Genomic DNA, 16,670 nt, shown 5'->3' with positions numbered 1-16,670 from the left:
GCTGTCCTTTTTTTGAGATTGGTGAGAAAATTATTTTACTCATTCTTGGTTTAAAGCTAATCTTCGCTGTGTTTGGTTTAACTGTGAGAGTCCAGTATAAAAATATTCATTGGTTTATTTGTTTTTGGTCATAGAAATACAGTATTCAGGGCTCCGAGGTGGCGCCATCTTGTGCTCCGCCTTGTAATCGAGGCGGCGCCATCTTGTGCTCCGCCTTGTGCCCGTGAGAGATCGGTGAGCAAAGCATTCGTCATGTTCATGGTTAAGATCATATTTGTTTTATTGATTTCACTGTGAGAGATGAGAAAATCAGTAAGGAAATAGTTTCTTTGAAGGTTATGTCTTATTTTGATAAAAACTTCTGTTTTATTTTTGACAAGAATGTACATTTTATGTTACTAGAAATATTGAAAAGGAAAATAAGCATTTGACAGCAATGCGCATATTGTTACATTTTCACTTTTGTGTTTAATTGTAAACATGGTTAATGTTACAATAAGTGCTTTTTCGAGCTAACAGATGGTCAAATGTAATTATTTAGAAACTCATTGTATTTTATGACGCTGTTGTTGACAGGTCAGGCTTTAAGATGACGTTGGTGAACTTTGATGGCGAGCCAATCCCCTTGAAGAGCCAGTCGACTTCTACCACGTGGTCCAGTGTGGTAAGCCAGCCGCCACAGAGGCCCCTTACCGTGCCCTTCCACCCTCGCTGCCCCCTTTTCACACACACACACTCCCCCTGGACTCTTGTGGACGTGTTAGTTGGAACTCAGGACTTTTGGACTCTACTTCTACACATGCAAGGACTGGACTTGGTGCGGGTCGCGGAAACCAAACTCCACTCCAAGGTTTTTGTTAAACAAATGTTGAATGTTCATGCAATGGCCCTCATTTATCAACATTTCGTACAAAAACGGTGTACGTGTCGGTGTATCTGCGATATACGCCAGAGTGCGCGACTGCGCGTGGCATTTATGAACCCGTGCTTTACGCTCAGATCTTTCCGTACGCAGAAGGAGCTGATGGTAAATGCCACGGAGAAATCCCAGCGTCATTTGAATGAAACGCCCAAAATATTCATCATCAGGAGGCCTCACCCACGGGTTTTACAGCTCGCACGAAACACGGCAAAAAAGGAACATTTCTCCAAACAGGAAATGATAAAGAATTGTTTTTAACAAATATGATATTTTTGCGCATGAGAAAATTAAAGAATCTGTTAGAAACTCACAATAATCTTATAGCCAATCCAAGATCACATTCACTAAAAACAAATAGGTTAATAATAATAAAAAACGTTTATTAAAAACGCTGCTATAGCCCATACGCTGCTAGCCTTTATAAAAAGGGTATAAAATTTAACCACTTAAAAAAAATAAAGTGTTATAAAAAGAAGAGAGCGTGGCTGTAACGCTGCAGTCCGAGCAGACTCTGGACCATGATCTGAACCAGTGAAAAGCTGCGTCAGCTCCGCGGACTCAGCGCTGGAGCCGGGGCAGAACTACACGTCTTTAGGCCTGAGCAGAGCTTTCCTCCGGGAGGGAACAGGTGCGTAGAGCTCACAGCCAACCGGAACCTAACGAACCCGTCCGGACAGAAGACAGCCCGACGACGGGACGATCCTCCCCCTGAGGAGAGCGCGCGGTCAGCAGACCCTGCGCACGCCACTCCCGGACCTTACGAACCCGTCCGGACCCAAGAAAGCTGTGGAGCTGTTGGAGGATTTATTTAACACCCGGGTTTCTCGCGCCACGGAATCCGGTCCACAGACTTGACGCTCAAAGCAGCCAGAGCACGGAGCAGGGCCTCGCGAAGACCCAGGTGAGTCCCGGTGTCCCGACGGCAGCGGCATGTGAGGCGGGGCAGCCATCCACACAAAGCGGCGGCGGCGGTGGCGGCGGTGTCCATAAACATTAACGCTGTTGCCTTGTTTCATGTTTAAATCATCAGTGTGGATTATATGCGGTGCAGCAATGCAATTCATGCTGTTCAAACTGTTTTTAGTGTTTAGTTAAAACTGGTGTATCATGTGCACCACGTCCTGACCTGGTGTAGGATCTGAGCGTACGCCAGGTGTACGGTGCTCAGATTTCACCGTACGCAAGTTTGATAAATGAGGGCCAATGTATGAGATTTACTGTGAGACCTGATGAGTGTAAAAAGGCTGCACCCAGGTAAGAATTAGTAACAATTGACACACACACTTTAGTCGTGTTTTCCCTCCAGAGGCTGCAGTTGTGCAAAAACCTTCTGTCCGGCCCCCCCTAAACGGCTGCAGTGGCTCAGAAATACAGCATGAGGCGGGGCCGAGCCTCATCTACAAGACCTATGTCATTAGTCTGTATTATGTCTTTTACATTAAACAGCAAAAGGACTAAATGATATGGAAAGGTTTCCCAAAACAAATCAAACACACTCCAAGCCTGTCCCAGCTCTGGAAAGTCTTTATTTTATTTCTTTATTTCAGCCGTTTCCAAGCACTGGGTTACAAATGATTGAGGAAAAAAAGGAAAAGAAAAAACACAATAATGTCCAAAAGGAGAAGGTTTATTATGTAAGACATTTAAGCTGTGAGTGAAGACAACTGTATACAGCGGGTCGTCTGCAGCGGGTCAGTTGTCAGCGGGTCAGTTGTCAGCGGGTCAGTTGTCAGCGGGTCAGTTGTCAGCGGGTCACTTGTCAGTGGGTCAGTTGTCAGTGGGTCAGTTGTCAGCGGGTCACTTGTCAGTGGGCAGTGGGTCGTCGGCGGGCAGCTGGGCCCCAGACTGCAGTGCGTGGCGGACCCTCTCCCAGAACAGCCCCCTGTGGCCCCGGGCCCCGCTCCAGCTCAGGTACGTGCGGCTCCTCATCAGCTTCCTCATCCTGAAGAACGGGCTCAGCTGATTGGACGAGAGCTCCTCCAGGAACACCAAGATCAACACGTCCTTCTGCTCGTCCAACAGACGGAAACTGCACCAGAGACGAGGACCAGGTCAGAGAAACCACATCTTCATCCTTTTATGTTCATACGGTGGGTCTAACGTGTAAATAAACTATGCACTGGCTGAGGCTTGTAAAATGTTCACTGGTGCTGTTACGCCAAATATGCCGTTTCCCCGTGGCTTCAGCCAGAGGAGCCTCCAGCTCCAGGCTGAGTGAGCCCCGCTGCCCCCCCCCCCGCGCTCGCTCTCTCGCTCCCTAACTTCACCTGGCATCCACCGGCGGACTGTAGGCTCGTCTCCTCGCTGACCCCGCCCCAACACGCACCACTGAGGGCGATGACCCGCATGAGACATCGCGCTGACGCTGAGGTGCAAGTTATACGGCTTTATATTACGACAAGTGAACTTTTACTGCTTTTACTTCGTAGCTGCAGCGCTAATGCATCAGCACAACAAAGATACACTGACACAGCGCGCAACTGTGCACGGGACTGAGCACAACACTAATCTAAGTTTTGTGATGCCTGTAGCTTTATATTTGACAATAGCCGCGTGAAACATGAGAGCATCTATAAGCTAACCTTTAAAGCTAACGGAGCTACATTTACTGTGAGGCTAAATTGACCGGGCAGGTGCCCGTGGCTCTGCGCTCGTTTGATGCGCGGTTGCGGTCAGTGAGGAGAGGGCTGACCTCTCCAGGTGGACCGTGTGGTCAGTGAGGAGAGGGCTGACCTCTCCAGGTGGACCGTGTGGTCAGTGAGGAGAGGGCTGACCTCTCAGGTGGACCGTGTGGTCAGTGAGGAGAGGGCTGACCTCTCAGGTGGACCGTGTGGTCAGAGAGGAGAGGGCTGACCTCTCAGGTGGACCGTGTGGTCAGTGAGGAGAGGGCTGACCTCTCCAGGTGGACCGTGTGGTCAGTGAGGAGAGGGCTGACCTCTCAGGTGGACCGTGTGGTCAGTGAGGAGAGGGCTGACCTCTCCAGGTGGTCAGTGAGGAGAGGGCTGACCTCTCAGGTGGACCGTGTGGTCAGTGAGGAGAGGGCTGACCTCTCAGGTGGACTGTGTGGTCAGTGAGGAGAGGGCTGACCTCTCAGGTGGACTGTGTGGTCAGTGAGGATAGGGCTGACCTCTCAGGTGGACCGTGTGGTCAGTGAGGAGAGGGCTGACCTCTCCAGGTGGACCGTGTGGTCAGTGAGGAGAGGGCTGACCTCTCAGGTGGACTGTGTGGTCAGTGAGGAGAGGGCTGACCTCTCAGGTGGACTGTGTGGTCAGTGAGGATAGGGCTGACCTCTCAGGTGGACCGTGTGGTCAGAGAGGAGAGGGCTGACCTCTCAGGTGGACCGTGTGGTCAGTGAGGAGAGGGCTGACCTCTCCAGGTGGACCGTGTGGTCAGTGAGGAGAGGGCTGACCTCTCCAGGTGGACCGTGTGGTCAGTGAGGAGAGGGCTGACCTCTCAGGTGGACCGTGTGGTCAGTGAGGAGAGGGCTGACCTCTTAGGTGGACCGTGTGGTCAGTGAGGAGAGGGCTGACCTCTCAGGTGGACCGTGTGGTCAGTGAGGAGAGGGCTGACCTCTCAGGTGGTCAGTGAGGAGAGGGCTGACCTCTCAGGTGGACCGTGTGGTCAGAGAGGAGAGGGCTGACCTCTCAGGTGGACCGTGTGGTCAGTGAGGAGAGGGCTGACCTCTCCAGGTGGACCGTGTGGTCAGTGAGGAGAGGGCTGACCTCTTAGGTGGACCGTGTGGTCAGTGAGGAGAGGGCTGACCTCTCAGGTGGACCGTGTGGTCAGTGAGGAGAGGGCTGACCTCTCAGGTGGACCGTGTGGTCAGTGAGGAGAGGGCTGACCTCTCAGGTGGACCGTGTGGTCAGTGAGGAGAGGGCTGACCTCTCAGGTGGACCGTGTGGTCAGAGAGGAGAGGGCTGACCTCTCAGGTGGACCGTGTGGTCAGTGAGGAGAGGGCTGACCTCTCAGGTGGACCGTGTGGTCAGAGAGGAGAGGGCTGACCTCTCAGGTGGACCGTGTGGTCAGTGAGGAGAGGGCTGACCTCTCAGGTGGTCAGTGAGGAGAGGGCTGACCTCTCAGGTGGACCGTGTGGTCAGTGAGGAGAGGGCTGACCTCTCAGGTGGACCGTGTGGTCAGTGAGGAGAGGGCTGACCTCTCAGGTGGACCGTGTGGTCAGTGAGGAGAGGGCTGACCTCTCCAGGTGGACCGTGTGGTCAGTGAGGAGAGGGCTGACCTCTCAGGTGGACCGTGTGGTCAGTGAGGAGAGGGCTGACCTCTCCAGGTGGACTGTGGTCAGTGAGGAGAGGGCTGACCTCTCCAGGTGGACCGTGTGGTCAGTGAGGAGAGGGCTGACCTCTCCAGGTGGACGTGTGGTCAGTGAGGAGAGGGCTGACCTCTCCAGGTGGACCGTGTGGTCAGTGAGGAGAGGGCTGACCTCTCAGGTGGACCGTGTGGTCAGTGAGGAGAGGGCTGACCTCTCAGGTGGACCGTGTGGTCATTGGGTGGTTCTGACGTGGTTTCTGCTGATCAGAGATGTGAACGTTGGCAAGTTTACTAAAACTGAACGTGTCCAAAGAGACTTAACTATTCAATTAAGCCAAAGCATTTGTAAGCCTTTAGTCGCTACTGTAGCCAGAAAAAACATGATGCCATTTTCGTTTGTATGGTATAGGGCGGCATATTCTGCAGTGTATGTTATATTTCTATAAATAGTCAATACAAGTTAAAAAACTTTATTTAAAAATCGAAAATGTAACAATATTTGATCCTTTTTAAATATAATTAAAAAAGACAGTATCTTCTGATGAACAGACCCTGATTTGGAATTCCACATTATGTACAAATCCTTTACTTCTATGTCCACTGTGTGATCAATATAGTTGTCCATCATATGAACTACAAAAAAGTGGATTGTTTGAGTTAATTAATCATAGAATTTGTTTTCTGTTAAAAAATGGCCGCAAACCGCGCGTTCTGCCGCAGCCCCGTGAACTGTCACCTTTTTCACTCTATATGTGTTTGCATGTCTGTATGTGACATGAACTTCACCCATAACCAGAGGAACCGTGTGTGAAGAGGAGCAGCACCTGGCCATCTGGATCTCACGGGAGCACCACTCACTGAGCAGGTACTGGTGGCTGATCACACACAGAGTCTTCCTGCTGCTGTAGATGGCCTCCACTATGTTCTCCATGATGGCTTTCCCTGAAGAACATCACACATGCAGACACAGGGGTTAGACACACAGCACACATGCAGACACAGGGGTTAGACACACAGCACACATGCAGACACAGGGGTTAGACACACAGCACACATGCAGACACAGGGGTTAGACACACAGCACACATGCAGACACAGGGGTTAGACACACAGCACACATGCAGACACAGGGGTTAGACACACAGCACACATGCAGACACAGGGGTTAGACACACAGCACACACGCAGACACAGGGGTTAGACACACAGCACACATGCAGACACAGGGGTTAGACACACAGCACACATGCAGACACAGGGGTTAGACACACAGCACACATGCAGACACAGGGGTTAGACACACAGCACACACGCAGACACAGGGGTTAGACACACAGCACACATGCAGACACAGGGGTTAGACACACAGCACACATGCAGACACAGGGGTTAGACACACAGCACACATGCAGACACAGGGGTTAGACACACAGCACACATGCAGACACAGGGGTTAGACACACAGCACACATGCCGACACAGGGGTTAGACACACAGCACACATGCAGACACAGGGGTTAGACACACAGCACACATGCAGACACAGGGGTTAGACCCAGACCAAGTCCAGACCAGGTTTCCATAGTTACCGGAGCCAAATCGTTTCAGCGGTGAGGGGGATTTCAAGAGTTTCAAGGACACTTTTAATTAATTCAGTAGATTCAGGGTGTAACAGCAGTTGAAGTTACCTGTAGTTCATACATCGACCACTAGGCGGAGCTGTTGCTATGCTAATGACATTTAGAACGTTTACATTGCGCATTTATTTTGTATATTATTATTTTCCCAACATTTAAGTACAATTTATCGGGCCATGTCATCAGTAATACTCGATTTATAATTATTTTATGTTTAGTAATGTTGGTAAGTCTAGTTTAAGGGCACGAAAAGGTCACTTCCTGTCTGTGGCAAAGCTAAAGAAAACAGCACAAGTGGCACGGACCTGACATCGACAAAAACTAAGAAACATGAACCAAATGAAGCACCGGTTTGTCCACAAGCCAAAGGCCAAAGTGGTGTGTTTACTTTGCAATCTGTGTTTTGTATCATTTTATGTTTAATTAGTGAGCTAATTTTATTTGACATCATTCTTCAGCAGTTCTACGGTGTGTACCTGTGGTGTAAGGTGTACAAGACAAAGAAATGTCCACAGTAAAACATCAGTGAAGAAAAGAACGCTCGTGTCTCTTAATTGTGAGCGACCCGGCATACAGGGATTTCAACTGTTTCAAGAATTTAACCAGTTTCAAGGATATCAGGACTTTAAGGATTTCAGGAGTTTCAAGGTTTCAACAGTTTCAAGGATTTCAGGAGTTAAGAATATTTTTCAAGTATTTTAACAGTTTCAAGGCATTTTCAAGTATTTTCCTGTAACTGGAGTCACCTGGCTCGAAGTCGCGGTGGTGCAGACACAGCTTCCAGCCCTGCCGTCCCTCCAGCTCGGGCAGCAGCTGTCTGTAAACCCACTTCTCGTCGTGGACGTTGTAGGACACAAAAGCGTCGTAGATCTCGGCACAGCCCCGCCCTCTCTGCTGCCGGTGGTACAGAAAGGCCCGCAGCAGGTAGTAGCCGTACAGCAGATGGAAGCGCAGGAAGTGATGGATGAAGGTGGGGAGGAGCGTGAGAAGCACCAGAGCAGAGCTGCAGATGAAGCAGAAGAACCTCACAGACTCCCAGCACCAGCGGTAATCAAACTCTAACAGGAGCCCCCCCTGTTCAGACGGGAGGGACGCACATCTGTACTGATACGCTCCGTTCACAAACACCTGTTTTTTCCAGATGACCCACTCAATGAAGTCAGCGTTAGAGCAGTTACAGACAAGCGGGTTCTCAGAGAGGTCCAGGTGTCTCAGTGAAGGGAGCGCCTCAAACACTCTCACATTTATAACAGACACATCATTGTTCTTTAAGATCAGCGTCTGCAGCTGAGTCAGATTAACCTCAGAGAGAAAGTCCACAGATCTGAGATGGTTTTCAGACAGATCCAGAGTCTGTAAGACTGTGAGCGGCTGAAACAACTCTGGAACTGGACGCCATTGATCTGTGTTTCTTATTTCCAGATGTAATAACCGCGGCGTGTGGAGGAACATTTTGGAATCAGGAGATGTAAAAAGTCTATCGTTCACAGACAGCACTTTTAAATCATCCAACCCTTGGAAAAGATCTTTTGTCCAATATGTCACACAACGATCAGAAACAGTGATTCTTAGCGTCTGCAGTGACGGTAGATTAAAGACCTGCTGCAGCTGTGAGCGCCCCCTGGAGCTGGACTGAGGTTCTACACCTGCGCGTAAGAGGCAAACCGGAGACACACTCAAGGTTCTCAGGTCTGTGAGTCCATCAAACGTCCTCTCATGCAATGACATCTCTATGATTGAATAAGAATCTAATTCCAATTCTGTCAGACGCGACATGTTTCTAAAGACTCCTGTTTGAAGTTTCTTAATGTTGTTTCTAGATGCATTTAAAACCAGCAGGTTTGGAAAAGTGATCCCAAAACTATCATCAAGATGGATAATTGTGTTTCCTTCTATGTTAAGTTCCTGAAGGTTCTGGAGAGGCTGAAACGCACAGCTGTCCAGTTCAGTTAGTTTATTATCACTGAGGTGGAGAACCTTTAACAGGTGCAGACCAGAGAAGTCCAAACAGCCGAGTTTACTGATCCTGTTTGAATAAAGTAACAGAGACGTGAGAGACGACATGTTCCTGATGGTCAGAGGGACTTTGGTCAGTTTGTTAGAGCCAAGGTTCAGCCTCAACAGACGGGTCAACATCTGCAGAGAGGAGGGGCCTAAGTCTGTCAGGTCATTCCAAGAAAGATGCAGCTCAGTGAGGTTAGAACATGGCAGAAAACAATAATTTAAAACTGTAATAGAGTTGAAAGATAAATCTAATGTTTGTAAAGTCTGGATCCCACAGGCCCCGTCCAACACAGCTCTGTCCAAATGTTGAAGACGGGGAGACAGTTTCTCCAGTGACTCCAGGCTCTGGAAGATTAACTGATATGTTTCATCAGTAAAATTAGTCCAACTCAGATCCAGAGTCCTCAGACTTTTGAGAAAAGCTTTATCTGAAACGTCCCATTGAAGACCAGTGTTGGTGTCTGATAAATCAAGTGTCTGTAAATGTGGAAGCACGTCAGAGTGAAGTGAGAACCTTCTCAGAGGAGTCGAGCTCAGGACCAGGTCAGTGATGTTCAAAGGAAATGGAAACAGCTCTGACTCAAATGAAGTGAGAAGGTTTTCTGACACGTCTAAGGACTTTAACAATGGACACAATGAAACTATGTTCACAATGTCACTGATGTTGAGCAGATGATTACCTCTCAGACTTAACTCCTGCAGCTTTTTCAGAGGAGCAAAGGCCGACTCTGAAATATGATGGATTTTGTTAAATCCTAATCCGAGGACAGTGAGGTTGGACAGGCCTGAGAACGTGTGGTCTGTGAGGTTTGTGAGTCTGTTAAAATCCAAACGGAGCTCAGTTAAAGACGATAAATGTGAAAACGCTGCGTCCTCGATGTGAGAGATCTGGTTCTGAGTCAGGTCTAACATCTGGAGTTCAGAGAGACCAGAGAAATCACTCTGTTTGATTGACTCAATGTTATTGCCACGAACGTTGAGATACTTGACAGATTTGGGAATGTCTGAGGGAATTCTATCTAATTCGAGGTTTTTGCAGTTAATGTTCCCTGGATCAGTGGAGTCTATGGAGCAGTTGTGCAGAGAGTAGAGCCATGAAGGACGAGGCAGAAGCAGCAGAAAGAGGAGAGAGAACAGAGGCTCCATCTGAGACAGATCCTGTCAACACACAAACACACAACAGCCGTTTACAGGAAGTGAGAGGACAGTCAGTGACCTTCAGGAAACTGTCTCCGACCGACCAACCACAACCAACCAGCCAACCGACCAATCAATCAATCAATGGTTTTGTATAAACCAACATCACAGGAGTTTCCCCCCCAGTTCCCCCCCCCCAAACCCTAACCCCCCCCCAGACCAGGACCAGACCAGGTTAGGTCATAGTTACTAAGTTATTTCAGTTGTGCTGGGAATTTCAAAAAATATTTATTTTTACAAAAATTGCAGCATAATAAAACTAAATGGGGATTTTCACAATAAAAGCACTATATTACAATTCAAGGGGGATTTTGAAGACGTTTTTCGATTTGGGTAAAGCCAAACTGGAGGACATGTTAATGTGGGGGTCAGGAGGTTGAACTTCCTGATCAGGGCTGTATTTGTGTCCAGTGCCGTCATGGTAACGATGAGTTGAGTTGGAGGCGTCACTCACCGCTGCTGCTGCAGAACTGAAACTCTGGAAACAGGAACTAACAGCAACAGCCGAGTCCAAACCAGGCCGGGTTCTACGGGGTCAAAGGGCACATTGTCTATTTGCAGCACTTTGAAAGTCAAACGCAGCCTCCCAAACTCTGCTGTCGTTTATCATTTATTTCATGTTTTTATCCACACATAAATCCTGGATCTAAAAGTGTCCTGATGTGAAACGTGACACTTTAAAGTCCTTCACTCTGAGACACTCACAGTCACATTGTTCTGGAGTTTGCTCTTCTGGTGCTCAGGGGTCTCCAACCCTACGGCCGCGGCCCCGGGCCCTTCACACTTTTATCATTAACAGAACACATTAGTTTCAAAATACACTTATTTGTGTCTCAGGCTCAGGATTTGTTGAAAACATGAATTTGTCCTAAAATATGTTCAATATTCTACTGTTAAACACTTTGTCTTTAAGTCTGTGGTTCAGTCCTGGTTTAGTCCTGGTTTAGTCCTGGTTTAGTCCTGGTTTAGACCTGGTTTAGTCCTGGTTTAGTCCTGGTTTAGACCTGTTTTAGTCCTGGTTTAGTCCTGTTTTAGTCCTGGTTTAGTCCTGGTTCAGTCCTGGTGCAGTCCTGGTTTAGTCCTGGTTTAGTCCTGGTTTAGTCCTGGTTTAGTCCTGGTTTAGTCCTGGTTCAGTCCTGGTTTAGTCCTGGTTCAGTCCTGGTTTAGTCCTGGTTTAGTCCTGGTTCAGTCCTGGTTTAGTCCTGGTTTAGTCCTGGTTTAGTCCTGGTTTAGTCCTGCTTAGTCCTGGTTTAGTCCTGCTTTAGTCCTGCTTTAGTCCTGGTTTAGTCCTGCTTTAGTCCTGGTTTAGTCCTGGTTTAGTCCTGGTTTAGTCCTGGTTTAGTCCTGCTTTAGTCCTGCTTTAGTCCTGGTTTAGTCCTGCTTTAGTCCTGGTTTAGTTCTGGTTCAGTCCTGGTTTAGTCCTGGTTTAGTCCTGGTTTAGTCCTGGTTTAGTCCTGCTTAGTCCTGGTTTAGTCCTGGTTTAGTCCTGGTTTAGACCTGGTTTAGACCTGGTTTAGTCCTGGTTTAGTCCTGGTTTAGTCCTGGTTTAGACCTGTTTTAGTCCTGGTTTAGTCCTGGTTCAGTCCTGGTGCAGTCCTGGTTTAGTCCTGGTTTAGTCCTGGTTCAGTCCTGGTTTAGTCCTGGTTTAGTCCTGGTTTAGTCCTGGTTTAGTCCTGGTTTAGACCTGGTTTAGTCCTGGTTTAGTCCTGGTTTAGTCCTGCTTTAGTCCTGCTTTAGTCCTGGTTTAGTCCTGGTTTAGTCCTGGTTTAGTCCTGTTTAGTCCTGCTTAGTCCTGCTTAGTCCTGGTTTAGTCCTGGTTTAGTCCTGGTTTAGTCCTGGTTTAGTCCTGGTTTAGTCCTGCTTAGTCCTGGTTTAGTCCTGGTTTAGTCCTGGTTTAGACCTGCTTTAGTCCTGGTTTAGTCCTGCTTAGTCCTGGTTTAGTCCTGGTTTAGTCCTGGTTTAGTCCTGGTTCAGTCCTGGTTCAGTCCTGGTTCAGTCCTGGTTTAGTCCTGGTTTAGTCCTGGTTTAGTCCTGGTTCAGTCCTGGTTTAGTCCTGGTTTAGTCCTGGTTTAGTCCTGGTTCAGTCCTGGTTTAGACCTGGTTTAGTCCTGGTTTAGTCCTGGTTTAGTCCTGGTTTAGACCTGGTTTAGTCCTGGTTTAGTCCTGCTTAGTCCTGGTTTAGTCCTGGTTTAGTCCTGGTGCAGTCCTGGTTCAGTCCTGGTTTAGACCTGGTTTAGTCCTGGTTTAGTCCTGCTTAGTCCTGGTTTAGTCCTGGTTTAGTCCTGGTGCAGTCCTGGTTCAGTCCTGGTTCAGTCCTGGTTTAGACCTGGTTTAGACCTGGTTTAGTCCTGGTTTAGTCCTGCTTAGTCCTGGTTTAGTCCTGGTTTAGTCCTGGTTTAGTCCTGGTTCAGTCCTGGTTCAGTCCTGGTTCAGTCCTGGTTCAGACCTGGTTCAGTCCTGGTTTAGTCCTGGTTTAGTCCTGGTTTAGTCCTGGTTCAGTCCTGGTTTAGTCCTGGTTTAGTCCTGGTTTAGTCCTGGTTCAGTCCTGCTTAGTCCTGCTTTAGTCCTGCTTTAGTCCTGCTTTAGTCCTGCTTTAGTCCTGCTTTAGTCCTGCTTTAGTCCTGGTTTAGTCCTGGTTTAGTCCTGGTTTAGACCTGGTTTAGTCCTGGTTTAGTCCTGGTTTAGTCCTGCTTTAGTCCTGCTTTAGTCCTGGTTTAGTCCTGGTTTAGTCCTGGTTTAGTCCTGCTTTAGTCCTGGTTTAGACCTGGTTTAGACCTGGTTTAGTCCTGGTTTAGTCCTGGTTTAGTCCTGGTTTAGACCTGGTTTAGACCTGGTTTAGTCCTGGTTTAGTCCTGGTTTAGTCCTGGTTTAGACCTGGTTTAGTCCTGGTTTAGTCCTGGTTTAGTCCTGCTTTAGTCCTGCTTTAGTCCTGGTTTAGACCTGGTTTAGTCCTGGTTTAGTCCTGTTTAGTCCTGCTTAGTCCTGGTTTAGTCCTGGTTTAGTCCTGGTTTAGACCTGGTTTAGACCTGGTTTAGTCCTGGTTTAGTCCTGGTTTAGTCCTGGTTTAGTCCTGGTTTAGTCCTGTTTAGTCCTGCTTTAGTCCTGGTTTAGTCCTGGTTTAGTCCTGGTTTAGTCCTGGTTTAGTCCTGGTTTAGTCCTGGTTTAGTCCTGCTTAGTCCTGGTTTAGTCCTGGTTTAGTCCTGGTTTAGACCTGCTTTAGTCCTGGTTTAGTCCTGCTTAGTCCTGGTTTAGTCCTGGTTTAGTCCTGGTTTAGTCCTGGTTCAGTCCTGGTTCAGTCCTGGTTCAGACCTGGTTTAGTCCTGGTTTAGTCCTGGTTTAGTCCTGGTTTAGTCCTGGTTCAGTCCTGGTTTAGTCCTGGTTTAGTCCTGGTTTAGTCCTGGTTCAGTCCTGGTTTAGACCTGGTTTAGTCCTGGTTTAGTCCTGCTTAGTCCTGGTTTAGTCCTGGTTTAGTCCTGGTTTAGTCCTGGTTCAGTCCTGGTTTAGTCCTGGTTTAGTCCTGGTTTAGTCCTGGTTCAGTCCTGGTTTAGACCTGGTTTAGTCCTGGTTTAGTCCTGGTTCAGTCCTGGTTTAGTCCTGGTTCAGTCCTGGTTTAGTCCTGGTTTAGTCCTGGTTTAGTCCTGGTTCAGTCCTGGTTCAGTCATGGTTCAGTCCTGGTTTAATCCTGGTTTAGTCCTGGTTTAGTCCTGGTTTAGTCCTGGTTTAGTCCTGGTTTAGTCCTGGTTTAGTCCTGGTTCAGTCCTGGTTCAGTCCTGCTTTAGTCCTGGTTCAGTCCTGGTTCAGTCCTGGTTTAGTCCTGGTTTAGTCCTGGTTTAGTCCTGGTTTAGACCTGCTTTAGTCCTGGTTTAGTCCTGGTTCAGTCCTGGTTCAGTCCTGGTTCAGTCCTGGTTTAGACCTGGTTTAGTCCTGGTTTAGACCTGCTTTAGTCCTTGTTTAGTCCTGGTTTAGTCCTGGTTTAGACCTGCTTTAGTCCTGGTTTAGTCCTGGTTCAGTCCTGGTTCAGTCCTGGTTCAGTCCTGGTTTAGACCTGGTTTAGTCCTGGTTTAGTCCTGCTTTAGTCCTTGTTTAGTCCTGGTTTAGTCCTGCTTTAGTCCTGGTTTAGTCCTGGTTTAGTCCTGGTTTAGCCCTGGTTTAGTCCTGGTTTAGTCCTGCTTTAGTCCTGGTTTAGTCCTGGTTCAGTCCTGGTTCAGTCCTGGTTTAGTCCTTGTTTAGTCCTGGTTTAGTCCTGGTTTAGTCCTGGTTTAGACCTGCTTTAGTCCTGGTTCAGTCCTGGTTCAGTCCTGGTTCAGTCCTGGTTTAGACCTGGTTTAGTCCTGGTTTAGACCTGCTTTAGTCCTTGTTTAGTCCTGGTTTAGTCCTGGTTTAGTCCTGGTTTAGTCCTGCTTTAGTCTTGCTTTAGTCCTGCTTTAGTCCTGGTTTAGTCCTGGTTTAGACCTGCTTTAGTCCTGGTTTAGTCCTGGTTTAGTCCTGGTTTAGTCCTGCTTTAGACCTGCTTTAGTCCTGGTTTAGTCCTGGTTTAGTCCTGGTTTAGTCCTGGTTTAGACCTGCTTTAGTCCTGGTTTAGTCCTGGTTTAGACCTGCTTTAGTCCTTGTTTAGTCCTGGTTTAGTCCTTGTTTAGTCCTGGTTTAGTCCTGGTTTAGACCTGCTTTAGTCCTGGTTTAGTCCTTGTTTAGTCCTGGTTTAGTCCTGGTTCAGTCCTGGTTTAGTCCTGGTTTAGTCCTGGTTTAGTCCTGGTTTAGTCCTGGTTTAGTCCTGCTTTAGTCCTGGTTTAGTCCTGGTTTAGTCCTGGTTTAGTCCTGGTTTAGTCCTGGTTTAGTCCTGGTTTAGACCTGGTTTAGTCCTGTTTAGTCCTGCTTTAGACCTGGTTTAGTCCTGGTTTAGTCCTGGTTTAGTCCTGGTTTAGACCTGGTTTAGTCCTGGTTTAGTCCTGGTTTAGTCCTGGTTTAGTCCTGCTTTAGTCCTGCTTTAGTCCTGGTTTAGACCTGGTTTAGTCCTGTTTAGTCCTGCTTTAGACCTGGTTTAGTCCTGGTTTAGTCCTGGTTTAGTCCTGGTTTAGTCCTGGTTTAGTCCTGCTTTAGTCCTGCTTTAGTCCTGCTTTAGTCCTGGTTTAGTCCTGGTTCTGGACTCACCTCTGCTCGTGTCTTGTGTCTCTGATCCACTGAAGGGTGTGAGTGCAGATGCTCAGAAACGGGAAACAAGGCTCTTCAGAAACTTCCTTTTTCAAGTTTATTCACACTTTAAGTTTATTCACACTTTAGTCGTGTTTGTCTCCAGAGGCTGCAGTTGTGCAGAAACCTTCTGTCCGGCGCCATCTAAACTGGCGTGTAACCCTGGATGGTCAGACGGTTGGTGAATGGCCAACATGTCCCAACAAGGCTGTGACATCAGTAAGGAGGGGGCGGAGTCAGAATTATGGGGAGAGAGCTGATCGCCCCTGTAGGATCCCTGAAGGAGAGAAAATGACCTCTGACATCTCAGTCCGACGTCTCATTAGTCCGACGTCTCATTAATGCGACGTCTCATTAATCCGACGTCTCATTAATGCGACGTCTCATTAATCCGACGTCTCATTAATCCGACGTCTCATTAATGCGACGTCTCATTAATCCGACGTCTCATTAATGCGACGTCTCATCAGTCCGACGTCTCATTAGTCCGACGTCTCATTAGTCCGACGTCTCATCAGTCCGACGTCTCATTAGTCCGACGTCTCATTAATCCGACGTCTCGTTAGTCCGACGTCTCATTAGTCCGACGTCTCATCAGTCCGACGTCTCATTAATCCGACGTCTCATTAATCCGACGTCTCATTAATCCGACGTCTCATCAGTCCGACGTCTCATTAGTCCGACGTCTCATTAATCCGACGTCTCGTTAGTCCGACGTCTCATCAGTCCGACGTCTCATCAGTCCGACGTCTCATTAGTCCGACGTCTCGTTAGTCCGACGTCTCATTAGTCCGACGTCTCATTAATCCGACGTCTCATTAGTCTGACGTCTCATTAATCCGACGTCTCAGTCCGACGTCTCGTTAATCCGACGTCTCATTAGTCCGACGTCTCATTAGTCCGACGTCTCATTAGTCCGACGTCTCATTAGTCCGACGTCTCATTAGTCCGACGTCTCATTAATCTGACGTCTCATTAATCTGACGTCTCATTAGTCCGACGTCTCATCAGTCTGACGTCTCATTAGTCCGACGTCTCATTAGTCCGACGTCTCATTAGTCCGACGTCTCATTAGTCCGACGTCTCATTAGTCCGACGTCTCATTAATCCGACGTCTCATTAATCCGACGTCTCATTAGTCCGACGTCTCATTAGTCCGACGTCTCATTAATCTGACGTCTCATCAGTCCGACGTCTCATTAGTCTGACGTCTCATTATTCCGACGTCTCATTAATCTGACGTCTCATTAGTCCGACGTCTCATTGATCTGACGTCTCATTAATCCGACGTCTCATTAATTTGACGTCTCATTAATCTGACGACTCATTAGTCGGACGTCTCATTAGTCGGACGTCTCATTAATCTGACGTCTCATTAGTCCGACGTCTCATTAATCTGACGTCTCATTAATCCGACGTCTCATTAGTCGGACGTCTCATTAGTCGGACGTCTCATTAAT

General features: G+C 48.1%; 1 protein-coding gene across 1 annotated transcript; it reads right to left on the bottom strand.

Annotated features, from left to right (window-relative positions):
• Positions 1–2,719: 2,719 nt before the first annotated feature.
• Positions 2,720–15,354, bottom strand: LOC306974707 (toll-like receptor 13; the record flags this gene model as incomplete). Its single annotated transcript, XM_079572079.1, has 7 exons — positions 2,720–2,951; positions 3,190–3,250; positions 5,972–6,127; positions 7,569–7,825; positions 10,478–10,550; positions 15,172–15,200; positions 15,338–15,354. The coding sequence occupies 7 exons, from the start codon at positions 15,352–15,354 to the stop codon at positions 2,720–2,722; spliced, it is 825 nt and encodes a 274-aa protein (XP_079428205.1).
• Positions 15,355–16,670: the final 1,316 nt, after the last annotated feature.

This window comes from Gobius niger, assembly GCF_951799975.1.
Source record: "Gobius niger genome assembly, chromosome: 15".
Lineage (NCBI taxonomy): Eukaryota > Metazoa > Chordata > Actinopteri > Gobiiformes > Gobiidae > Gobius > Gobius niger.
Note: the sequence above shows the minus strand (reverse complement) of the source record. Positions and strands in the feature narration are given on the sequence as shown.